The sequence below is a fragment of the Vitis vinifera genome, chromosome 5 (assembly GCF_030704535.1).
Source record: "Vitis vinifera cultivar Pinot Noir 40024 chromosome 5, ASM3070453v1".
Lineage (NCBI taxonomy): Eukaryota > Viridiplantae > Streptophyta > Magnoliopsida > Vitales > Vitaceae > Vitis > Vitis vinifera.
In genome coordinates, this window is record NC_081809.1 from 11,477,977 (window position 1) to 11,505,130 (window position 27,154).

Consider the following 27,154-nt stretch of genomic DNA (forward strand, 5'->3'; position numbering starts at 1 on the left):
TCTAAACAAAACACAACTCTAACTTACTCAAATCTTACCTATGTTGAACACTAAATTGAGGGGTTAGAACTATTGAAAATTATGGTCCTAAATGCAACACATTATCCTCCTTAATACGTCTCTTTAACATTTTGTTAAAGTTAATGGATGTTAGAGACTGATTATTAAAAAGTTCCGAGAGAGTTTTAGATATTAGGATAAAATAAGGATAATGTTTTTCTATATCAGACTTTCATATAAAGGATAAAGTTTAATTTAGAAAATGTTTTTGGTTTTTATACCACTTAAAATTTTTATATTTTAAGTATTAGAAAGACTAAAAACACTTTTTAAAATTATTGTTAAATGTATTCTAAGAGTCCGTTTGATAATGATTTTAAAAAATATTTCCAACATTTTTAATACTTAAATTTTTTTTTATTATTCAAGTATTAAAAAAATGATAAAAACGCTTTTTAAAATCACTATAAAACGCACTCTAAATATGTTTATATACCAACCTAAAATCCAAAGCCTAAAATCTAGATCAACTTATGTGTAGCCTTCGTCAAAGTCTTGTACTTATTCTTGGGACGGATAGCTCTGATTAGAGTCGGAAAATTCCAAACCAGTGTATCTTTCAAACAAAATTGTAAATCAAAAGCACCAAAAATAATATTTAGGTAGGAAGCTCTCCGGCATATCATATTGTGATCTTGTCAAATAGACCATAATGCAACTCCCTTGAAAATGAAGTATAGTTCCTCCTGAACCACTACACATAAAACTAATGGACACTCCAAAACTTGCCATTGACAACATCGCTACAAAATTTGTTGGTTCAAACAGGGAGACCAACACCAATTGATTAAGATAGGGATATTATCCACAAAATTCTTAACATAAAACCCCAGGATTATGATCTCTGTTGACCCTTTTCAACATATATAAGCTTGAATTCTTGTGTTTCATATTAAATTTTCTGTTTTCAGAAGCAGAAAATAAGGGGTATATCCGAATGCATACTTAGTTATGATCTTGAAATTAACTCTCTTGCATCGAGGCGCAGTGCCAGATCCAATCGCTGTTAATTGTAGTAGCAGTAGGAGTAACTGGTCTGATTCAGAGTCTCAAACCAACTTTGAGCATGCATGAGCTGGTGTACTGCATGATAAATAACGATGTTAGATGATGGGAAATACGAAATTGTATGCATGCACGCTTGATAGAAATTAATTCCACCACATACCAAATTATATGCCTGAATAACCCTGACTACCTTCTTATCAGCAATTTTGGAAGCAAGCCTAGTGCCATAAATCACTATTTTCACTAACAAAAAACCTCATTCTTGATTCGCATATGAGATATTCCATCATTAATTACATTCTTAAGATTTAAAAAAATTAAAAAAAAAATGATAATCATAACTGCAGTAGTTAAATTGTTCTAAAAGCACAAGGAAATTTTCCAAACAATGTAGAAATTAGCAGCAAAGGAAAGCCTCGTGGTCAAGAATGTCTTAAATCTTAATACATAAAACCTTTAGGCTTATTTCCAGATTTAATCATGTAAAGACTTAACAACTAACACTTTATGCAGCATACAGATACAAATCTTAAGACTGCAACTAGCAATAGCATAGCGATACCATAATTACATTATCTTCCACCAAATTCAGATGCCTCGTTTTATCTTTATATATCTGACCAAAGTGTGGCACTGTTATGGTTACTATGCTCTTCTATCATAGCCCTAGACTAAGGCCATCCAGGTGAGTCCACCATTTGCAAGCACCATGAATTTTGAGGCTCAAAGATGCAACGATCAAAATAAAGCATCAGATAAAGCAGCAAGGAATCAAGTATGTGCAAGGCCATGAAGTGTTAAATGCCTGTTCGTGTGTGTGTGTGTGTAAGCACCTAGGGGCAAAGTTATCCTGGGGCTTTAGGGCAAGGAGCAACCAAGGTGTGCACCTAGTGAAGTGGGGTGAAATCTAGTTTGCATGTTCAATTTTATAAATCATTCTCATCTATAATACATTTAATGTTATCAAATATGACTCAAACTTTAAAGCAAGCAACAAAAAGAATCAAAATTCCAGGCATTGAAAAGAAGCATCCAATAAAAAATGATGCAATTGTTAAAAAAGAAAAAAAGCTTCAATCCATAGTTTGAAATTTCAAGAATAATTATATATCTATATCTATATATATATATATATATATATATATGAGTCGCACCTATAAAAAAAGGCATGTGACTTGGCAGGCAACACGCTGTAGTTAGGGAGTCGCTGTATCTTGGGCCTAGGTGTGCCCTTAACAACATCCATGATTCAGCCTCATTACAATTCTTCATTTTCAATGAGACTTCAAGTCCAGGTGTTGTGATTACATACAATCAAGTAGATGATCTTTCATAAATCTGGAGTTAAACGTCAGACAAGAGAAGATTGGGGTGGGAAACGGAAATTTGCATCATGAATGTCTGTGCAGATCTGAACTGTTCTAGGGTTCCAAGGGTTCAAAATTTATATACAAACATAAAGCACACAAGTTATGCATTGAAAATATCAAGAGAGAGAGAGGCAAGAAAACAAGTATAAATTGGAAATTCTAAAAATAAAAGGCAGATGATTTGTTGGATTTCGGCTAAGAGGTAAAAAAGATCATTGTCCTTAAAGTAGTTCTACGCTTATCTAAGAATATATTTTAATGCAGACAGCAGTGGGCGTTCTATCTTTAAGATTGTATTGCTAGCAGAGGTGCATGCCTTCGCAAAGCAGAGATGACAGGTTTATATGTTCTGTTGCTTCGAGGAGTTGAGAAGAGTGGTAAAAGAGATGAGCAGAACCACTCTCAAGTGGAAATAGAAGAGAGCTCACAAGGCCTCAAAGAAGGAGAAAAGAGGAGAGAAGCTCTGAGATGGGATTCTGACGGGCCTAGACTGTAGCTATATTTATAGGCTCTCCAAGTTGGGATCAAATAGGCAAAAGGAGTGATGGAAGGTACAATTGCTACAATCAATTAGTTGATTGATTGACTCTCTGGAAAGGGAAAAAATAAAATAAAGTTGTAAAATGTGGCTCCAATCATGCACGTATACATGGTGTAACCTCCCTTAGGGTAATGATCCCGGACATGCGCTTGGTTAAATGGTTTCTGGATTAAGGGCCTTGGAATTGTAAACAATGCTCACATTGTAGTAGGACAAATCATACCTCTGATAAATGTTGGGATAAGTTTGGTCACCTACATGGGTTAATTAGATTGTCTCCTTTTTGACGATGGAGTTGATGTTCCTACTCTTGTTCAACTTGCATGTGGCAGTAGGGAGTCTATGCCTTATCTTTAGATGATTATAACAAACTTGTGCAACAATCCTCATAAAGTTCTTTGCAATCTAATATCAGTGCCCCTACTACTACCTTAGCACATTTGGATACACTTGCTATTCTTCTTCCCCTTGGATTATAGATTCTGGAGCTTCTTGTCATGTGACTGAAGAGTCCTAATAATATCACTTAACTAAGACTTCTAATATATCCTCGGTCCTTCTAGCTGATAGATCTTCTTCTTCTATCCTTGATCAAGGGATGGTATATCACATTCCCTCATCTCCTTTTAAACTTAATTCTATTCTATATGTACCTAAATTTCCTATTAATTTATTATCTGTTAGTTAGCTTACTAAACAACTTAATTGTGATGCTATCTTTTTTCCTACTCATTATTTTTTTTAGGATCTCCACACGAAGACAATGATTGGTGGAGAACTTAGGTGAGATAGGCTTTATTATCTCAGTAGTGAGTCTAAATTCTAGTCTCATGATGTCAAATGCTATTGCTTTCTCTTCGTCTATTATTCCTCTCCAATAGCCTTATAGATTGGGTTAGGCCTTTTTTGAGCAATCACATTCCTTAGGATTGTCTCCAAAGTTGTCCAATAAGCTTGAGTGTGAGTTGTGTGAACTTGGCAAACATCATAGGTTATCTTTTCCATCTAGGGTTTGAAAATGACTTATTTCAGTCTAAGTTTGTTCATTTTCCTGTTGTTATTGATATTTCTTTATCTAAGACATACAAATTATCACAAGTGTATGAATGGAAAAGACTGGCTACAGACATTGAGGTAGATCAAATTCTATCTCTACCTCCTTTGAATTCTTCAATGGATGATCCTATACTATCACCTATTTTTGTTCTCTCAATTCTCGATGAGTCAAACCTTCCTAATGCACTCAGGAAATGTAAACACAATTGTACTCACTATCCTCTTACTCATTATGTAGCTTTTGATAACCTTTCCTCCACTTTTCAGTGTTCTACTCATGCCTTCTCTTCGATTTCCATCCCAAGTCTTATCTCAAGCCCTAAATCATACTATGTGGAAAAAGGTCATGGAAGAGAGATGCATGTTCTCCTAAATAGAGGCACTTGGGAACTCCTTGATTTGCCTCAAGGAAAGGATGTTGTAGGCCATTGCTGGGTTTTTACTATTAAGTATCATCCAAATGGGACTATAAAAGCAATTGAAAGATCAATTCATTATTAAGGGGTATACTCAAACTTATGGTGTGGACTATTTTAAAACTTTCTCTCTTGTTGCTCGTCTTAATTTAGTACGTATTTTAATTTCCTTAACTGTTAATTTTAGTTGGCATTTACATCAGTTAGATATGAAGAATGCATTCTTGTATGGTGATTTTAGTGAGGAAGTCTATCAACCACCTAGGTTTGTTACTCAGGGGGAGTCAACAGTTAGAGTTTGCAAACTAAATAAGGCTTAAAGACTAAAGCATTCTACTCAAGCTTGGTTTGATAAATTGAGTTTTATTCTTCTATCATTTAGTTTTAGAAGATGTAATTATGAACACTCAGTATTTGTTCTCAATAGGGAAACTCTCATAGTAGTGTTCATTATATATATGGATGATACTATTGTTTCTAAGAGCGATGTTACAGATATTGAAAAAGTGAAAAATTACTTGAAAAATACCTTTAAGATAAAGGATCTTGAGTTATTGTGTTACTTCTTAGGCATTGAAGTTGCACATAGTAGATGTGAGACTGTTTTGTCCTAAGAGGAAGCATGTATTGGATTTGCTTAATGAAACTAGCATGTTAGGAGTAAAGCCAATTAACACTCCCATGGAGCAAAATGTAAATCTTAATGGAGATGATAGCCTTGTGTTTTTATATGAAAGAAGATATTGGAATCTAGTGGGCAAGCTATTTATTTGACAATTACCAGACCCAGCATTACTTTTCTAGTTAGTACAGTGAGTCAGTTCATAGAAGCACCCAAGCAAATTCATTGAGAAGCAATGTGTAGAATCTTAAGGTAACACTCCTATGGAGCAAAATGTAAAGCTTAATGCAGATGATAACCCTGTGTTTTCAGATAAAAGATATCAGAGTCTAGTGGGCAAGCTCATTTATTTGACAATCACCCTACCTAACATTACTTTTCCAGTTAGTACAGTGAGTCAGTTCATGGAAGCACCCAAGCAAATTCATTGAGAAGCAATAAAATCCTAAGACATCTTAAAAGTACTATAGGTATGGGAGTACTCTATAGAAGAAGGTCCAACTCTAACCTTAATGATGTAAGCCTTTCAGATGTGGACTGGACAGGATCCTCAATTCATAAGAGGTCCACTAGTGGGTATCATACCTTTGTTTGTGGTAATCTAGTTACTTGGAGTGGTAAAAAGCAGAATGTAGTAGCTAAATCCGTTGTTGAAGTAGAATACAAGGCCATGACACATACAATGTGTGAGTGAATGAGGATTCAAAACTTGTTACAAGAACTTGGATATTCTCTTGAAAAGTCTATGACTATGTACTATGATAATCAAGTTGCTATTCACATTGTTAGTAAATGATGTTTTCATGAAAGACCAAACATATTGAGTGGACTGTCATTTTATTAGAAAAATTGTGATGAGCAAGAAAATGATAACTCCTTACATCAAGTTTGAAGATCAGTTAGGTGACATGTTTAGTAAAGCTTTATGGAGAAATCTTTTTTTTTTTTCTGTGTTCCAAGTCGGGTCTTGGTAATGCGTCTAGTATAGACACACACACACACATCTTAAGGATGGACTCTTAGATATAAGTATTAGATACAACATTTCATAGTAAATAATTAACTTGTTATTACCTATATGAGCATACTTCATGAGATCTCTATTCATGTATTTTAGGTTATCATCATTCTTTGCTTTTGCATTAGGCATAAGCCTCATCCCTCTTGATTTTTCTTCTACTAATTTTCTACTTAGTGGTTTAGTAAGAGGATTGACCAAATTTAATTAAGACAGAACAAAACCCTAGATATGATCCATGTCTCAAGCAATTGCCTCACAATGTTGTGCCTTCAGCATATATGCCTATTCTTTTTATTAAATATCTTACTCTTAGCCTTAGCTATTGCAACCAAGCTATCATAGTGCATAAACACCAATAGTGTTGATATCTTCTATAACATGATATATGCCAAAAGGTTTCTAAGTCATTTAGCCTCAGAACTTGTCTTCTCTAAAGTAATAAATTTGGTCTTTAGTGGACCAAGCAATGCAAATTTGCTTGGAAAACTTCAAAGAAATTGCTCCTCCTTCAAGGGTAAAGACTTGCCCATTTGTTGATTTCATCTCATTTGCATCACAAATATAGTTAGCATCATTGTAACCTTTAAGCACATTTGAAATCCACTATAGCATAAACCACAGTCAATGGTACCTCTCAAGTACTTAAGTACTCTATAAATAGTATTTTAATGTTCATGGTCAAGAGTTTAGGTGTACTAATTCAATCTACCCACTACATAGACAATGTCAGATCTGGTACAGTTAGTTAAGTACATCAGGCTACTAGTTATTTGACCATACTCTAGTTGGACAATACTATGTTCTCTACTTTTCTTCAGCTATGAGCTGGAATCATAAGAAGTTAACATAAACTTATGGTTAAAGTGTTCAAACTTCCTTGGGATTTTCTCAACATATTGTTCTTAAGAAAGTTTAAGCTCATCAAGTGTTCCAGTTATCTTAATTCCTAGAATCACCTCTGCCTCTCCTATGTCCTTCATGCCAAAGTTAGACCCTAGGAATCTCTTGGTCTTGCAAATGACCTCTAAGCTATTTCCAAGAATCAACATATCATTGACATACAACTAGACAATAACACATGCATTATCCCCTAGTTTACAATAAAGACATTTATTAGCATCATGAATGAAAAATCCATTGGATACAAACATGATCAAACTTGTTTTGCCACTATTTAGGCACTTGTTTTAATCCAAATAAGGATTTAACTATCATATACACCTTTTGCTTCTCTTTAGGAACCACATGACTCTTTGCTTGATCCATATGGATTTCCTCTTTCAATTCCCATTCAAGAACCCAATCTTGACATCCATCTATTATATCACCACATTATGAAAGGAAGCTAGAGTCAATAATACTATAATGGAGAAAACCCTACTCAAAGGAGCAAAAGTGTCAAAATAGTCTACATCTATCCTTTGTATATATTCTTTGGCAACCAACTATGCCCATTTCCATGGACCCATTTTTTTTTAATTTCCATTTAAAGATCCATTTACAACCTATTATCTTTGTTTCAGGAGGTAGATCCACTACTTCCCAAGTATGGTTAAACATGATTAATTTGATTTCACTTTTTATACCCTCTTTCCAGAAGGGTGCATTAAGAGAAGACATCTCTTCTTTATAAGCCTTTAGGTCATTATCTATTAGGAAAATTTAGAAATCATCTCCAAGGTTTGTTACTTTTTATCTCATTTATTTCTTAATTCAATCTCAGAATGTTCATTAGATTCATAGAGAATTAATTTATGAATTTGATCTTCTCCATTAGTTTTCATAGGAAAAAGAGCCCTAAAGAAATTAGCATTCTTTATTTCTATTATAGTATTTACTTCTGATAGGTTGTTGTCAGATTTAATGACTAAGAATCTATATGCTACATTATTTTCAGCATAACCTATAAACATCACTATATACTTAAAAAAATTTAGTGGATTAAATTACCACTAATTTGGTCTTCAAAATAAATAAATGGATATCCTATTATGGATAAGTTCCCTAAAAAAAATGAAATTAATCTCCAATTATAAAAAGGATAATAATAATAATAAGAAGAAAAGTATTATTATTATTATTATTATTATTATTATTATCTTGTTGGTGAAATCTAATCTCCAATTATAAAAAGGATAATGATAATAATAAGAAAATTATTATTATTATTATTATTATTATTATTATTATCATCTTGGTGAAACCTTCAAAAGAAGAAAAGTTGCTACAATCAATGAACTAAATCCCTTGAATTAAGCAACTAAAATTCGGGAATCCAAAATTTGAATTCCCTACCTTCACCTATAAGTAGAGGTGATTTCTTTCAAGAAAAAAGAAAAAAATGGGAGAAAATAAGAAATCAGAAAAATCCAGAAAGGAAAATCCTAAAGAAAAAATCCAAAGGCAACTTTATATGGGAAAAGAGGCTTCACAACAAAATAAAAAGTTTCATCAAATCTCCATGCAAGTTCGGTAAACGACAAAAGGACTACACACGTGTTCTTCGCTATTCAACAAGTTCATTCAGGAAAAAGCCACTTATGGCCCTTGATTGATCTTCAAAATCAAGAAAACGTCATTATCGTTCTTCAAGTTGTGATCAAAGCGAAATAATCAGAGGGAAAATATTCTTTTGGAAAGAATATTATTTTTGAGATTGTACCCACAATATTTTTGTTTTAATAAATATTTTATTCACATTATTTTTTGCTATTGTTTTGCTAATTTCGCAACACTTTTACGAAATTTGTGCGTACAATCACATCAACGGTTTTAGGACCTAATTTTCATCTCTTAGGTTGAGCTAAGAGAACCTTTGCAAAGCACCCCCACATGTTGAGGTATGCTGGGTGCATGGCCTTTCCATAGCTTATATGGCGTTTTACCAATTTTCTTATAGGGCATCCTACTTTGAATGTGAGACATAGAGAAAATAGTTTTCCCCCATAAGTTTAAGGTTTTTCTTGAACTTACAAACATGATATTCATTGTCCTTTAAGGTCCTACTCTTCCTTTCTACCACTCTATTAGATTCTGCGGATTATAATGGAGTAATCTCATGAATGATCCTATGTTTTTCAACAAAAGGTCTTAAAAGGGTTAGACTCATATTCTCCTCTCCCTATTGGTTTTGAGTTTGTCAATCTTCTTACTTAGTAGGTTTTCTACTTCCATTTTATATTTTATGAAAGCCCCTCCGGTTTCACCTTTGTTTCTCAAGAGGTATACTCTTCTATACCTTGAGTAGTCATCTATAAAAGTTATGAAAAGAATCTTTCACCACCTATAGTCATTGTATTTTTAAGATTTCTTAAGTCGCTATGAATTAGACTTCAATATTTCTAATTCTCTTTCAATAATTTTATATGTTTTTTTCAGTGATTTTATACCCCACATTTCCCAAGGTTTTTGAGAGATATTTTAGGAATTAATCTAGTGTCAATCATTTTCTTCATTTATGAAAAAAAAGTTAATATATCCTAGTCTAATGTGTCACACTCCAGAGGAATCAACTTAGCAACCAGTAGTAGAAGCATTATCATCAATAACAAGTTCCGAAAAATTCAACATAAAGAGGCCATGATTATAGTATCCCTTCCTAACAAATACATCACTCTTGGTGAATGATCTTATCTAACTTGAACATGATCTTTACCCTTACTTTCCCAAGTAGAGAAACCAATTCCAAATTTCAATGAATGTTAGACATGTGAAGGACATCATTAAAGGCAAGTACTTTGCCTAAGGTTGGCTTGAGAAGAACCTTCCCTTTACCAATCACAAGTGAAGGTTATAAGCCACCCATGCATACCTGTTCCTCGCCTTCCCCTATTGTAGTATAAGAGGAAAATACACATCTATTTCCACAAATGTGCCTAGTAGCACTAGAGTCTACCACTTAGTCCTTCACATTGGTGACTATGTGCACCTCAGTGGAGACTATAACAACTATCACCTTTGTCTATACCAGATTAGCCTTAAGGATGAACTCCTCGCTCATCTTTCTATGGCGGCATTGTGTAGTGTGGTGCATAAGCTTCCCACAAATGCAACAGCTTCATTCTTCGTTATTGTGGGGTTTTGGACCTTGTTTACTGAGTTAGGCTTGGACTTCTATTTTTTTTTTTTTTGATAAGCGAGAGCAGAAAATATATTAAAGAAGGCCGAAAGGCCGCACCGCATACAGGAGGTATACAAAGCAGCCACACGGCCAAAAAAAAACAGAAACAAGAACACCTCACCAGCCCTTAGGGGACCGCTACCCACTCCAAGAAGCCTAGAAGTGAAGAGGACTCCTCTCCCCTATACAACTTAGCCCAACTCCACAGACTACAAACAAAAGAATTCTTAAGAGTCTGAATAGTCAAGAGACCCCCTCTAAAAGCTAACCTATTTCTTTCCTTCCACACCGTCCAAAAAATACATAACGGAATGGTCTTCCATATCTTCTTCCTTTTTTTACCCACAAAAGGGCCCCGCCAACAGAACAACGCCTCTTTGACCTTCTCTGGAAACACCCACTGAACCCCAAATAAGGCAAAGGCGATTTCCCAAAGGGTTCTAACCACTGTACAGTGTAAAAGAATGTGATTTACATTTTCCTCTTCACAACCACATAAAAAACAACAATTTGGAAGCTGCCACCCACGCATTTGCAGCCTATCCAACGTGAGGATTTTTTCCCAAGTAGCCTCCCACGCAAAAAAGGCCACTTTGGTTGGGACCTTATCCACCCAAATATTTTTTCCCTGAAAAACAAGAGGATTAGGGGCTGCCAGCAGATTGTAAGCCACCCGAATCCGAAACCTGGCAGAATCCCCTCCTTTCCAAAGCACTGAGTCCTCCTCTGGGGTTACCCTGATGTCCCTTAGCAAAAAGAGCAAGTCTTCTATTAACACCAGCTCCCAATTAGTAGAATCTCTAGCCAATCTGAGATTCCAACTTCCTTGGCCAAGCCTTAAGTCCCATACATCATTCACCAAATCATTACTGCACACTGCCAAGGCAAAAATTTGGGGAAACGCTTGGGACAGCGCTTCGTTGCCGCACCAATGATCAGTCCAGAACATGATCTTAGTCCCCCTCCCCACCTTGAACTTCATGTTATTCCAGCACCAGCTCATCTCCTTCAAAATCTCCTTCCAAACTCCTACTCCAAAGGGCCCCTGAGGTTCCTTAGATTTCCAACCACAGCCCTCCATCCCATGCTTCACCCCGATCACCTTCTTCCACAAGACATCTTTCTCAACGGCAAATCTCCAAATCCACTTGCCCAATAAAGCCTTGTTCAGTAACCCCATCCTCCTAATACCAAGACCCCCCTTCTCCTTTTGAGTACACACCACCTTCCAATTAATTAAATGGATTTTGCTTGGACTTCTATTTTTGAACCTATTGTTTTTGTTCAGCTTATCCAATATTTCTTTAGCATGCTTGAGAGGGGTTAAATAATTCATTTGACAAGTACTCAAAATTGCATGGCGAACTTTCTTGCTACCATTTTCCTATGCAAGCAAATTTTCAGAATTATCTTCTAGTTTGGCATAAGTCAAAATATGTCCTAGGTTCACAACATTTATGGTTAAAAGAACTCTTTCTTGTCATCTTTTGAAAAAAGTCCCATTAAAGGGGAGGGGCGCAAGAACACAAGTATAGACTATAAATTTCTAAAAATAAAAGGCATATAACTTATCGGATTTCAGCTAAGGTGTGATAGGTTACTGTCCTTAAAGTAGTTCTACCCTCCTCGGAGAATGTATCCCAATGCAATAGAGCAGTAGTTGGTGTTCTACCTGTAGGATTCAACAACCAAAATTGCTTGAGGTGCACTCCTTATTCCTCTAAGGAATCAAGAAGAGTGGTAAAAGAGATAAGTAGAACCACTCTTGATTGTAAGTAGAAGAGAGCTCACAAGGTCTCATAGAAGCAGAGAAGAAGAGAGAAGAGAAGTTCTAAGATGAGGATACTGAGAAACCTAGACTACAACTGTATTTATAGACTCTTGATGCTAAGTCAAATAGGTAGAAAGACTGATGAAAGGCGTGATTGCTACAACCAATTAGTTTATTGATTTCAATTGAATGGATAATTGATTGATTCAATCAAGGAGGAAATCACTATCTGGTTGATTGAATCAAAATGACAATCAAGGCTCAAATATGGTTAGCAAATATGGTACAGTTTGACTGTTTGGAAAGGAAAAAATAAAGTTATAATCACAAGGCATCATAAAAGGAGAGAAGAGGAGAGGAGAGAAGCTCTAAGATGGGGATATTGAGACGGTTAGACTGCAACTGTATTTATAGATCTCTGGGCTAGCTCAAATAGGCAGGAGTGATGGATGGCACAATTGCTACAATCAATTAGCAAATTGATTTCAATCAAATGGTTGAAATCAAATGGCTAATTGATTAATCCAATCAAGGAGGAAATCACTATATGATTCATTTCAATCAAAATGACATTCACTTAAATCTAGTGAGCAAATATTGTAAAATTTGAGGAGAGTTGCAGGTGTAAAGGTGTTGATACAAGGGTAAATAACATGATTTTCCCCATTTATATTTGTAATAATTCTGAATTCATCACAGAAATAACATAACACACATTGGTAAAATGCATGCATAACCATGCCTATTGTATTACTGTCCGAGATTCTAAGTACGATCTTTCAGTACCTCAATATAGTTTGGCAGCAACCAACTACTGTGGAAGGATGAAATCAAAATCATAGCATGGTTGAGAGTTAAATCAGCTTTGTTGTACACATGCATGATGTCGTGTCCTATAATTCAATTCAATAGGTTCCATCCTGAACATCAGCAATATTAGAACCCTAATCAATTAGAAGAATCAAAAACTGTAAACAGGGCAAGGGAATGGGATAAATGAATGGAAAGAATACCTGACAACATCACTAGTGGAGACAATCTCATACCAGACCCACTTAACAGCCATCTCCAATTCTCCAGAGGTGCACCGTGCTTCATGAATTTCCAATGATAAGGATTATATTCAGTTAACTGTTCGCAGAGATCACTGCACCCATTACTTTAGACTGAGAAAGCATGGTGAAACCATGTAGTTCTCTGCATATTTTTTTCCATATTTTGTCTACCTGAAACAGCATGATTTCATCTGTCCACTTGTATGTGCTATCAATCCATCACATTTCTACCACACTGAGACCTGGTTTCTTCATCAGCCTCCGGTCTTCAAACTCTCTCCTCAACTTTGCTTTTTCATCCCATCTCTTGCCTGAGGCATATAAATTTGATAGCAACGTCCGATACCCACAATTATCAGGTGCTAATTTTAGTAGTTTTTCTCCAGCAAGCAAACCAAGCTCCATGTTCATGTTCATCCTACATGCACTCAGAAGAGCTCCCCAAACAGCATCACAATCCCACAAAGCATCACCATCAGAATTCTGATGGAGCCCATTTTCTATTAATTGATATGCTTCTTCCAACCTCCCTGCTCTTGCATGCATGTCAATAATACAAGTCCAATGCTCCAAACCTGGCTGGATTTTGTACTTTCTCATCATCATATCAAAGTACCAGCAACCCTCTTCAATCAAGCCAGAATGACTACAAGATGAGAGTAAAGAAGTAAATGTGATGGAATTAGGCCTGTAGCCATCTTCTTCCATATGAGACACAAGCTCGCATGCTTCTCTCCCTTGACCATTCATTCCACATCCAGCAATCATTATATTCCAGGAGCTTTGGTCCCTCAAATTACCCATCTGCATAAACAAGCTTCTTGCCTTTTCTATAAAACCAGTTTTTGCATATGCATCAATTAGAGAATTCATGACCAGTGTTTCAGAGTCAAGTCCTAGCTTAGCTATGAAACCATGGGCAATTTCAGCACCACAACTGGTCAAAATAGCTGCAGAGGCCTGAATGGATGAGATCATTGTGACTGAATCTGGTTTGTACTGATTTTCTGACTGCATCTGGCGGAAAACTCTCATGGCCATGGCAGAGTCACCAATTTTGACATACCCAAAAAGCATTGTGTTCCATGTGACAACATTCTTGAGAGACATTTCATTGAAAAGGAGTTGTGAACTTTTCACACAACCAAATCTCATATACATGTCTATTATTGCGTTTCCCACAGTAAGGTGCGGAGAAAAACCTTTAGAAAGGCAATAGCAATGGACCATAGTCCCTTCCTTTAGTGATCCGATTTCACCACAGGATTGAAATAACATGACCATTGTGATTGCATCTGGAAACACCTTGCTTTGAAGCATTTCAAGGAACAGGAGCATGCTTTTGTCAGCATGGTGATTCAGATTATTCCCTGCAATCATTGCATTCCATGTAGCAGTGTTTGGTTTTTTAATGCCAGAGAACAAGGATTTGGCTGCCTTTATATCTAGACACTTCCCATATGCATCCACCATTGCTGTTCCTAGAACAACATCTCCATCCATGTCAAGGCCTTTCTTTACAATGAATGTGTGGATTGATCGGATTCTTCTTATATCTGCTAAGCTTGCATAAGCAGGAACCACATTGGCAAATGTGACTGCATCAGGTTTCAGATTTGACTCTGAAATCATTCTTTCATAGAGTAATGTTGCCTTCTGATCATAACCATTGTGTGAATAACCTGCAATCAATGAGTTCCATGAAACCAAACTCCTGTCAAATAATTCCTCTTCAAATATGGTCTGAGCACACTCAACTCTATCACACTTCGCATACATATTGACCATAGCTGTTCCAAGACGGAGGTCAGAAATTAATCCTGTGCAAATCAAGTGCCCATGAATACTTTTTCCTAGATCAAGGTTCCCAATTTGTCCACAAGCCAACAATAAACCTAAAAATGTAATTCGGTTTGGAAACAAATCTTCAGCACTTTTCATGGATAAGAAAAGGTTGAATGCTTCAGCCCAATTACCATTCCGTGCATATGCTGTAATCAACGAATTCCAAGACACTATATCTCTTTTTGGCATGTCACAGAAAACACGTCTCCCAGAATCTATCTTTCCAATCTTAATATACATTGAAATCAAGGAATTCAAAATTGATACATTCCTATCAAACCCATTTTCAATTAGAAACTCATGAACCAACGTTCCCTTTTTCAGGTTTCCCAATTCACCACAAGCCATAATTACATAAAATGCAGAATCCAAAGAAGGTAACAAACCCACATCTAGCATCTGCTCAAAGAGAACCAACACCTCATCATAAAACCCATTTGACCCAAAACCGGAAACTAAAGAATTAAACAAATCTTCATCTTTAATGGGCATTTCTTCAAACACACCGTAAGCATCCCAAATATACCCAAACTTCATATACATGCGGATTAAACTATTTCCGACACCCACCCAATTCCCGAATCCGCACTTCATTAAATACCCATGAATTAGAAACCCAAAATTTGGATGAGGGAGATAAGCACATGACTTGATGAGCGGAGGGAAGACGAGTATGTCTGGTTTCAGCCACGAGGGTGAAAGGAGAAGCTTCTTGAAGAGGAAAACGGATTGCAAGAATCGACGATTTCCTGCAAAAGTCTTGATAAGGGAATACATGGATTTGTGGTATTGACGGTAAGCAATTCAAAGGAGAAACGCTTGCAACTCTTGAAGCATGTGACAGTGGATATGGCGGAGGAGAGGAATCGATAGAGGGACCAATTGAAGCGAGTGTGAGAAGCAATTTTGGGCAGGGAAAATAAAGGAAATTGTGTTTTTTGTAGTTGATTTTGCAGATTTGGCATTGGCGGGAAATGGAAGTTATATTTCAACTTTCAGTTGTTTACGGTTGGATGATTTTAGCATCAGCTGTTGGCTTCAAGAAGAGAACTACATTTGGCTCCTTCTTTTCAATAATAACTTGGAGAGAAATCCTTGTTCCAAAGAGATAAAAATGTATTTATTAGCAAATTGTGATGCAAAATTGCTAATAAGATTTAGAGTGAATTTGATAATGATTTTAAAAGGTATTTTTATAACATTTGAATATTTTTATTATTTAAATATTAAAAATGTTAAAAACATGTCTTATAATCACCGTCTTATTAGGAAAAAAATCTACTCTCTAATTTTTAATTTTCATTTATAGTAGATTTATGCTATGGAACCATTTATATATAGTTGAGGGCTTTTTTCTTTTTCCTTTTTTTAAAAATAACATAATTAAAAAATATATATTTTTTAAAATACCACAATTTCAAAAATATTTTCAAATTTATGACACTTTGTAATGATAAAGACACATATAAATTTTAATGTATTTTGTTAAAGTCATGATTTGAAGATATGATTTTAGTGCATTCTACTAAAGTGGTAATTTGAAGATAGAGTTTTTAATTAAAATTATATCTTCAAAATAAGATTCAATATAAAATATTGAAGTCCTCATTAAAATAAAATAATAATAATAACCTATGAAATATATTTATTTTTAATTTTCAATATTTCTTTTCTAATCTTTATTTAATTAATCAAATTTGTATAAAATTAGAAAATGAGTCAAGACAATGACTTTATGTAAATAACTAAGGTGGTGTTTGTTTTTTGGCTGAATAAAAAAAACCAAAATAATTGGTTTTTTCTATTCAGCTAAAAGTAACCTATTGATACCATCCAACATAACTAAACTGAACCTATTGATAATAAGTTTACTTTAGTTATATTGGATGATGTTAACAGGTTACTTTTAGCTGAATAGAAAAAGCCAAAATATTTAGTTTTTTCTATTCAATCAAAAAACAAACACCACCTAAGTTTATTTATTTTCAAAATTTTTATTTATTTTTAATTTTTTTTTTATATTTACTTATTTTCAATTGCTTTTTTCATATTCTTCCAAAATAAACCTCTACAAAGGAACCAATTGGAACCTTCATGCTATTTTTTACACTTTGTATATAAAATAATAATTAAAAAACATTTAAAAAAAAACCAAAAAAAAAAAAGATAGAAAAACAATAAAATTTTTAAAAAAATGAAAAAATGAATTAATTTACATAAAAAAAAATCACAAGAAAAAATAGAAAAAATGAAAAGAAATAAAATAAAGTCATGTCTTGAACACACAATTTCATGATAATACGCTAAAATTACGCCTTCAGAACACAAGTTGTGATGTGACACTTTTGGTGAAGCTTATTGGCAGAGAGTGTTGTAATTTTATTAATATTTTTTTAAACTACCATTTTTTTTACAAATAATTATTTTTTAAAAATTTACCATAAATTTATCAAACATCCTATTGTCATCCTATTGTTGAGGGACAGAACAATCAACTGCTAGGGGTTTGAGGATCATATCTAAGCTGTCAAAAGTCATTTTTATTTTTCTTTTCAAAAGTCATTTCTTATTTGTAAGAGAAGTTGGCCAAACAAAAAACAAGAGAATCTATAAATGCCCCACCCAAAATCTCTTCATCCATTCCTCATCACATTTTGGGAATTTGCTCCCACCAAAACCTATAAAACAAGAGGTGTCACGAATGGTGTTTAGTGTTATAGGGTCCAACTTTCAAACATACTCGGATGGTTCAAAACTGTACATCCAGATGCTTTTATTTTTTGTATCTGACCTTCCATTCCGAACATTTCCTCATTATCCAGACCTTTCCACTGTGTCTAACCTTCCATGTCCAGAAACTCTCTTTGCATCTACCAAAACTCTCTTTATAAATATGCTTGCAACACAACACACTCGCCTTCCTCTCCTTCTTCCTCCATTTTGTCTCTTCATATCTATCCATAACCTTAAGAAAGGCCTCAAAGAAAGTTGTATTTTTAAAGTAGTGGATAAACAAATAATTATCTCTAATAGTGTTAGAAGTAAAGAGCCATGGTTTTTACAATTTTTTTTTTTCCATTTTTGAAGCCTAATTAAGAAGGAGCTAATGATGGTTGTCTAATTTTTCAGGGCTAGACTCTCTTTGAAGCATCCAACACTAAAGTTTCAAATGCCTTTAAAGGTATCTAGCATTAAAGATGTAGACACCTTAAGAGCTATTTGGCACTAAAGTTCCAAATACCTAGAGAGTTTTCCGATATTGTTAATTTTAATTTATTCTTTTTAAGTTAATGATAATTTAATATAACTTAATTTTTATATAAGATGATGAATCAATACTAGAAGTTCTAGTGGTAATTATATCAATTGGTTTTGTTAATAGTAAAGAAATAATTTCATGAATACTAATTTTATTATTTACAATATTTTGCAGTACATTAGTAAACTAATTTTTCCCCATTCACAATTTTTTTTTGTAGGTGTTGATGAAACCTTGAGCCCCAATGTCTTTGAGTAATTGATACAGGAGTCCATATATACCTTACATATACAGGTTTCCTAGTTAAATTTTTGACAATAATGTCACACAAGATGTTGTAAAATTAGATGATGTATGATATACTTGATTATTAATGTTATATGATTGTTTACTATATATTTAATGTCTATGTTAGTCATTGAAAATTAAATTTTCATACTTTGATATTAACACATAACATATATATATATATATATATATATATATATAAAGGTTTTCAAATAGTACATATGATATTAGTACAAATAAATATAGTGATAAGCACATCTCCTCCTATAAATCTATTATTATTTCAATAGAAAGTTTTATTTGAGATTCAATTTTTTTGTGCTCATTTTATGCTTTAAATTATATTTACAAAATTTATCTTTTGTTTTATGAACTGTTTGATGTCTTGAGTTGAAATGGTATCAAAGTTAAGTTCTGCTTAAGAACTGAGTGATGTTACAATTTTGAACAGTTTGTAATTACTAATTTAGTTATAAATTAGTTCAAATTGAATTTTATGTGAACGATTTAATCAATCTAGATAGCGGTGTTCAAAGGATAGAAGGAGCGTAAGTCCGATATTGATTTTGCTTGTAGTGGTCTTCGTTCAGAAATATATTTGAATTAATCAATGATAAGATTGTGATTATTTTATGTGACAATGAGTAATATTACAAAGGAACTAAGTAAAGTTAGTTCATCTAGATCTCTTAAGATAAAAATTTCTGCATCTCATAATTCTGCATATAATTTAGATAGTGCATATAATTTAACCAGTTACTCATGAGTTAGACATATTTGCAAAATTAGACAGTAACTCATCTATATTAGACAGTTCTGCAAATACCATAGATTCATTAGCTGCATCATATAGACAACATGATCAAAACTTAGAGTCATCATCTCATCACTTAAAGTTTAATAATTCAAAATTAAACATAAAAATGATTCAAATTGAAAATCAATTGAAAAGAAGAAAAATGAGGAAACTTCCTGAAAGCTTCATGAATGAGGAGCATATAAATAAAAAGGGGGTCCTCCCCTTCATAAAAATCCTTCATTGTATTCTACAACTAAAGAAATCAAAACTTGTTTATTCATGAAGATTTGGAGCATCTTCAATATGCATACAATTTTATTGTGTATTGGATTTAAAGGGTATACAATCCTTTCATATTACATATGTATTTCTTAAATTTGAAACATATCACAATATATTTTTATAATTAAATTATATTGTATTTAACTTCTTATAAAGAATTTTTTTAAATACTTTAAAAAGTAAATCATTATAGATTTTCTTTGACTTGATTTTTTATTTTTATTTTATTCTTAATAAAACTGATTATTAATTTTGAGTGTATTGAATTGTTTCTAAATAAACTTTAAAATGAAAAAAAAAATGTTTTTGTTTGAATTTTAAAATTTATTTTATTAAATAAATTTTAGAATTAAAATTATTTATCAATTTTTAATTTTAAGCCTTTTTATTTTTTTTCATAACAATATGGAACTAAATGTGGGTGGGCAAGCCCTTAAAATGCCAAAAGTTGGGCTTAGTGAACATCTTTTCTTGAAGGAAATGGTGTTAAGACCTTTTTACCAGGACCCATGCCCTTGAAAATGGGAATGCAAGTTGGCTTGATAGCTCAGAGGTCTCAAGTTTTGCCATTCCCTCCTCCACATTTGATGATCCCATGGATGTGTTATCATTTCAAAAACCAAGTAAGAGAGACTAGCAGAAGTAAAAGAGAAGGAAGAGATATTTTTATCAACCAAACTTGTGGAAGGAGGTGAGAGACTTCCATACCCTCCCCCTGCATTCTTTCCAACTTTCACCAAATCCATTTCCCCACCATTTCAAGTTACATTCCCCTACTGACTCACTCTAGAAGACAACCTAAACCCAATGATACAATACCTAACCACACATGAGAATATATTATATTGTGAAAGTGAGCTGGGAAGGACAAAGTTATGTGAAAACAAATTAATTAAACTTCTATCTTCTATCACCCTATGAATTATTTTCTTTTTGGGTGCATACATCTTTGAAATATTCAGCACTTCATAATCCTAATGGATAGTTCTTTCGTGGCTTTAGGCTTCAAGGGTTACTTGTGGGCAAAAGCTATTCAAATAGTCTTTGAGCACAGCCTCACTTCCAACCGCCACTACAGCACCTACAAACGCCTAGTAGATTGGATGCCCACACAGAGTCTGAAAACCAGGAGGGCTCTAGGCCTTGGTCTAGGCCTTGGTCAAGGCCTTGGGCCCTACCTGCATTGTCTTCCTCTGTTTGTCATACATTATTCAGAATCAAAGCATCTCTAATCTCCTAGACCTTTCTCAATATTGTAGCTTCATTCCTCCTCTTCAGACAAATCAATGATCATTACCATCTCTATCATATCTCTGTTTTTGTGATTTAAATAATCCAGGAACTTATTTGTTGACCCAATATCAAGTTCTGCTTTCCCAATATTGTCTTGAACTTCAAAAAAAAAAAAAAAAAAAAAGAAATGAATCTGTTGATCTCTTACTTAGATTTACTAAATGAAAACTTCTGCATTCAGAATTTGAACATTTGGTATGAGTTTCTCTGGATTGGAAACCATTAACTCAAGCCAAACTTCACTTAAAAAATCATTTAGCCTTGTCCTGTTGCAAAAAATGTCAAAAACAAAGATAAATTCTCAGATATGGAAAATGGTATTTATTATAATATTTGTTAGACACCTAAAAAATATATTGTAATAAATGTGGAGTATTGTATCCTGTTTGTAATTGTTCAGAGATTTTGGGTGTCAAGCACTGATATTATATGTAAAAGACTAGCCCAGGGCTCCATGGTGTGGGATGGAGCGTCATGACATCATAGAAAAGGACATGAGAGAAATGGTTTGGATATTAAGGCTATGTTTGGTTGCCGGAAAATTGGAGGGAAAATGCGAGGGAAAGAAAATACAAAGGAAAAGTAGAAGGAAAGAAAAAATGAAGGAAAATAAAAAAATAGATTAAAAGTTGATAAATTATTTTTTTTGTTACTTTAAACTCATTTTATTTATTTTAACTCATCAATATAAAGATTAAATAATTTAAAAATACATAAGCTTTTAATTAGTTTTAATTATATTTAATTTTCTTTGATATTTTTCATAGGACAACCAAACATGAGAAAATCATTTTCCTTAGCATTTTTTTTCTTTCCTTTGTACTTTCCGGGAACCAAACATAGCCTAAGGCTTTGGGGCTAGGTGGTAATATAATTATGAAACACTGCCAGTTGTTAAATGCCCTTTTAAAACTGGCTGCTTCAATAGTAATTATCTTGTTGTAAGGAGTGAAAACAGAGCTTCATTCATTTCTTTAGGCCGGGGAGTCTGGAGACTAAATACCATCTCTATTCTAAACCAGTAATCAAAGGTTAGCATTCCCATTCCTGCCTTTTACTGGTTGTTTTCCCTTCTATTTATGTTTTCTTTAGGGTTCGTGGTGGTGGTTGTGGCAGTGATACTTAGTGTTTTTTCCTCTCCATTTTCATATATTGGAAACATGCCTACTTTGAGCATGATTATCTGTTGAAGGGTGCTTATTTGTTTTTTTTTTTTTTTTTTTAAATTAATTTTAGTTCAAGCATTTTCCTTATGGTCTTTACAAATTCACATTCATAGGTGGACAAAATTGATGGATGAGTTATGCAGGAACTTCTTAGATTTAAGGGGAAGATTACATTTTGTTCTACCTTTTCGAAGTACATGGAAGGGCTTTTTCTTATCTGAATTGCCTTTGAGAATGTAGTTTAATAGAAGAAAAACAATTATGTTTTTCTTGCAACTTGAGCTTAATGTGACTTTGAAATCTCAATCTTATGTGGATAAAATTCCATTTTAGTTGGGGGGCAGGTGTAGAAAATTTAGGTTTATCAGGAGATCTAGATTTGACTACACATTGTTCTAGCACAATGAAGCTTTTTAAAGAAAATGATTTTTTGAGCTGCAGTTCCCATGGTGTAAAAGTAACTAGTTAATCACTTTTAATTGCATGAAGTTGATGTACTTCAACCATTTTCAATATCATCTTCAAAAATTTCTTCCATGGAGAAAATTACATTTTACTTGATGCATGATTGAGGCTGTACTGTCAGTTTTACTGAGAAATGCTCATACTTTTCCAGCCCATTGAAGTTGCTCTATGTAAAGATTACAACTACTTGGGCATGCAGCCTCTATTGTGAAGAAAAATCTGAAAATTTTAGTTAATCTTTTAACTTTATTGTGATTGAATGCAGAATGAGCGCCTCTGCTGAAGTTGTCGAGGCCAAGGTTGGGGAAAACAATGTAATCAGTTTAGAGATGGTTGAAGAACTACCTACGGCATTAGAACAGAAGAGTGTTGAATGCTCAGTAGAAAGGAAAAAGTCTTTGCAGGCTCGATATTCATATGGCATTATCTTCTTGTTGACAAATCTTAGTGCTTGGTTCATCCGCGACTATGGACAAAAGGTCTTCCCTCAGCTTCAGTGTAAGTCAATGTTCTTCCTCCAAATTTTGAGTAAAATTTCATTGTAGGACTGGATCATCTTGCCATCTGATGAAGTTTTCAATTCTCAGAAAGCTTGAAGAATCCTCTGTAAGAAATTTTTTTTAATAAGAAGTTTATTTTCAGATATGAATAGTGAGTCATAAGTACAGCCTCTCACTACTTATCTATACTACCCTGAATTATCAATCTCTCATGGCAAATCAAACTACAAGACCCTGAATTTGTGAGAGTCTGAACCATGGTCTTTGATTATGAAGCTATCTCATTTCTGATAAGGCCAGGATGTTCTGCCAATAGCTTTGGTGCAATTCTCAGAAGGTTGAAACTATGCCTGAGGTTCAATGAAAATGCCCCAAAATGCAGCATTTGAAGCTTGTTATCGGTATTTTGTGTCAGCATTTTTATTTAATAGGCTCTATTTAACAATAACTAACAATTACATAATGGCATAACTGCTTCTTATCCAATTTCTGTACCAGATACATTTGTTTGGCACTTTTGGTCCTATGCTTTTTGTGCATTGTCTAATGTTTCTTCCAACTTGTAGCAGCTGAGCAGATACCTCTTATGACACTTGAACTCTACAAAGCTGAGACTTGAAAGGAATATCCCATGATGCTGTTTGGTGTTTCCTTATGATTAATAATTTCTCTTGCAGATCTAGAATCTTGTGGAATCGAGGGACGTGATTGTTTTCATACTATGGGAGTTCTTCGTGTGAGTTTAGGTTGCTTTGTATCCTTTGTTTAACATGACGACAATAATTCAGATATGATGCTTATGAACTGTATCATCACTGCTCTGATATGGTATACACTTGGTTTCCATTACTACTTTTTCCTTTGAGATTTAACATCCTTAACAATAATTCAGATATTTTTCCTTTTAATGTTCCTCACAACATTTAAAACAAGCAAATTAGATGAAGCTAGCAGTGAGTGGCATTCCAGATGGTGGAAATTGAAGTTTATCCTACTGATTGTATCATTGACAGTTCCATTCTTTTTCCCCTCGGATTTTATTCATTTCTATGGTATGTTCAACTTGAGTCCCAATTAAGAAGCCTGAAAATGCAAGCCTGGTTCATGCTTATATATTCCTTTACATAACAATCAAGAAAAGAGGAAGCACTCAAGTCAAAAATTTGAAGAACAGGCGTGTCCCCATTGAAGTTCTATGAGAAATGCTTTCTTTTACTGTTGAGTTTCACTTTTCCCTTCCAAATTTCCATCTTGGGACTGATAATTAACAAGTTTATACTCTTCTTGCAGGTGAACTTGCTCGTGTCGGTGCAGGGTAATATTCCAACCCTTGGCTTAAAGTTTCTATATAAAGCAATATAAGACGTGAACCTTTATTCCTCTTTACGAAGAACAAATTGTTTCAATTTGTCTATCAAAGGCTTGAATCTCCATTCTAGTATGTTGTGAACATGCAGACCCTATAGCTATAAGTTATAATTTCTAGTGAAGAAAAGAGGGGAGATTGCTATAATTATGTTTTCACCAATGTCTGCCATGACTAATACTCATCCTGTGCCTTATATGGTGTAGGATATTTCTTGTTCTCCAGCTCATTAGTGTGATCCAGTTTATCACATGGTGGAATAATTACTGGATGCCTGATGAGAAAAGGAAACCAAGGTACAAATTCATGGACTAACTACAAATATGCTAGGAAGGGCATGTGCTAGCAGAAGCATAAAACTTTATTCCAATGAGTTTAATTGATTTTTTGAAGTATAGTCACAATTGCATTGGCTTGTTTCCTTGAAACTGATTGTTGTGAATTTGCTGATATATCGGCTCTTTCATATTCTGCAGCTGCTTCCTGGGGTTATTCATGTCAACACTTTTTTATATTGCTTCTATGTGTGGAATCGTGTTGATGTACTCCCTGTATGCCCCAAGAACCTCCTGCAGTCTCAACATATTTTTCATCACTTGGACTGCAATTTTGCTTGTGGTAATGATGGCTATGTCTTTGCATTCTAAGGTAAGCTTTTTTAAGAACTTCTTTCCAGTTGGTATGTTTTTTTTTCCTCACATTCATATGGATGCTCTTGTTAATTATGGCCCATCAAGCGATGTTTGTATTCTGAATTCCCAGGAAGACATGATTTTAGTTTATTTGGAAATGATTTTTTTTTTTTCCTTCTCTTTTTATCATGTTTCACCAGGTTCCTATCAACATAATAGTCATTGTAGTCTCTGATATGTGATTATTTGGATGCTTAGAACAGGTCAATAGAGGTCTCTTATCTTCAGGGATCATGGCTTCTTATATTGTTTTCCTCTGTTGGTCTGCTATCAGAAGGTTAGAAATCTCTCCCAAACATTCTAAGTCACTGGCTTGGACTCATTTCGAGTATTATGCCATTTCACTTAGCTGCCAAAGACTTTAAAAATTTTCCAGTGAGCCTGCCACTGAAAACTGCAACGCACAAAAGCAAGAGAAGAGTAATGCTGATTGGATAACTGTACTGGTAAGCTTAATAATCTGCTTATTTTCCCGTCTACTTCCATTGATGCAATCCTTCAAAGTAAGTAATAGAAAAGCATGACTGTGAGAATCCATAGTCATGCTGATTCACTTACCATCTGTCCTGTTGAAGTGACTGGTATTTGTCATCCTCCAAATGTGGACTTAGATACCTTCATTTCCAGTTGCTGACTGATGCTATTGTAACTTGTTCAACTATAGTCAAAACAGGTTACAAAAGCATCAGTCCTTGGCATTCAGAATAGTTCTTGGTGTTTAAAGCTAGACAATGATTCATAGAAATTATCAAGATACAGTAACATTAAGCATAAATCTTTTTGTTTCCTTGTATGGGTGTTTTTCTTGATCACTTCACTAAAAGTTTGCTCTCCCATCCTCCTGCTTCCAGAGCTTCCTCATTGCAATATGTGCAATTGTGATGGCAACCTTTTCCACAGGCATTGATTCACAATCATTCCAGGTGACTACATTTTTCTGTTAATCCCTGTTCATTTGGCAAGAAGTAATGAGTCCTTCTATGCTGTCCAGTTCCGCAAAGATGAAGTTCAAGAGGAGGATGATATCCCTTATAAGTATGGATTTTTCCACATGATATTCTCCCTGGGGGCTATGTACTTTGCTATGTTGTTCATCAGCTGGAACCTAGATAGCTCAGCCAGGAAGTAAGCAGCTGTAGATTACTCATGTTCTTATTCCATCCAAATCCCTTCTTTCAGCATTTTTCGTATATATTTGACTCTTGCATTTAAAACAAGCAGATGGAGCATTGACATCGGTTGGGCAAGTACGTGGGTGAAAATTGTGAATGAGTGGTTAGCAGCCACGATTTACCGTATGTTTAACATCTTCTAAGCTAATCACATTCATTTATAAGCTAATTGTGAGATGATTACTGACTGAAACACACCCCACTCCCACCATGCAGTTTGGAAATTGATTTTCCCAGTGGTAAGGCAGACCAAAGTCATGGATCATGAAGACACTACACAGCAGATACACAACTCAGCTTTGCCATGATTCCATTTAATCCATTGCCTGTATTGTTAGTATTCTTTCTTCATTTGATATTGAGAGGTTGGAAGTTCTTGTTTAGGCTTCATACCACTGTAAAGGACAAACAAGAATTTCAATTCAATGACCAGCGGATCAAGAATAAAATGCCTACTTTGAGAATCATTATTCAGAGTTTAGATACCATATTTTGCTCTCTCTCTCTCTCTCTCCCAAGAGCACAAAAGGTGACTGTTAAGAAATGGAATGTTGATTTTCAGCATGATTTATGAATTGGCCTATTAAATGGACCAAAACTTAGGTGCTTTGGCTCTGCATGAAGTATGATGGTAGGAGTTGGGTAAGTATAGAAGCCCCTCCTAATGTTAAAAAGAAAAAGAAAAAATGACCTTCACAACTAAGCTCCTTGATTAATTTACAATTGACTAACATCATCAGTATTCAACCGCTGATATGACCCATTTAAATGTTACATCAGACTGCAACATTTCAAAAGTTTATCCTAAAAAAGATTTGGAATTTAACTATCATTAAGCCAGGCCTATGTCAAAATAAAGCCCTGTGAAAAGAAAAAATTTACTGATAGTCAATGAAACAAGAATTTAAACTATGTTAGCCATATAGAAGATGCAGGACAGGAAAATATAGAAGGGAGTAGCTATAAGCTTGGGGCTTGCAGGAATGG

General features: G+C 34.3%; 2 protein-coding genes across 3 annotated transcripts; one reads left to right on the plus strand and one right to left on the minus strand.

Moving 5' to 3' along the window:
• Positions 1 to 804: 804 nt before the first annotated feature.
• Positions 805 to 15,985, minus strand: LOC104879324 (pentatricopeptide repeat-containing protein At2g13600). Of its 2 annotated transcripts, XM_010651910.3 has the most exons (3): positions 12,999 to 15,985; positions 12,772 to 12,905; positions 805 to 1,143 (listed from the first exon to the last, which is right to left on the minus strand). In XM_010651910.3, the coding sequence occupies exon 1, from the start codon at positions 15,660 to 15,662 to the stop codon at positions 13,260 to 13,262; it is 2,403 nt and encodes an 800-aa protein (XP_010650212.1). In that variant the 5' UTR covers positions 15,663 to 15,985; the 3' UTR covers positions 805 to 1,143; positions 12,772 to 12,905; positions 12,999 to 13,259. The 2 variants fall into 2 exon arrangements, with proteins under 2 accessions (XP_010650212.1, XP_010650213.1); XM_010651911.3 differs by lacking the exon at positions 12,772 to 12,905.
• A 5,739-nt stretch (positions 15,986 to 21,724) lies between these two features.
• Positions 21,725 to 26,611, plus strand: LOC100263163 (uncharacterized). The gene is made up of 13 exons (XM_010651912.3): positions 21,725 to 21,837; positions 22,703 to 22,935; positions 23,615 to 23,691; positions 23,830 to 23,989; positions 24,228 to 24,252; positions 24,510 to 24,599; positions 24,780 to 24,951; positions 25,199 to 25,272; positions 25,372 to 25,441; positions 25,847 to 25,918; positions 25,987 to 26,120; positions 26,217 to 26,290; positions 26,384 to 26,611. Exons 2-13 carry the CDS (start codon positions 22,704 to 22,706, stop codon positions 26,473 to 26,475), a joined length of 1,272 nt encoding a protein of 423 aa, XP_010650214.1. The 5' UTR covers positions 21,725 to 21,837; position 22,703; the 3' UTR covers positions 26,476 to 26,611.
• Positions 26,612 to 27,154: the final 543 nt, after the last annotated feature.

Excerpts from the sequence above, each read along its gene's own strand:
- LOC100263163 (XM_010651912.3), top strand. The coding sequence starts at position 22,704 with ATGAGCGCCTCTGCTGAAGTTGTCGAGGCCAAGGTTGGGGAAAACAAT. Across the intron at positions 22,936-23,614 it reads GGTCTTCCCTCAGCTTCAGT|ATCTAGAATCTTGTGGAATC; the intron begins GTAAGTCAATGT and ends TTTCTCTTGCAG. Across the intron at positions 23,990-24,227 it reads GGATTTTATTCATTTCTATG|GTGAACTTGCTCGTGTCGGT; the intron begins GTATGTTCAACT and ends CTCTTCTTGCAG.
- LOC104879324 (XM_010651911.3), bottom strand. The coding sequence starts at position 15,662 with ATGTATTCCCTTATCAAGACTTTTGCAGGAAATCGTCGATTCTTGCAA.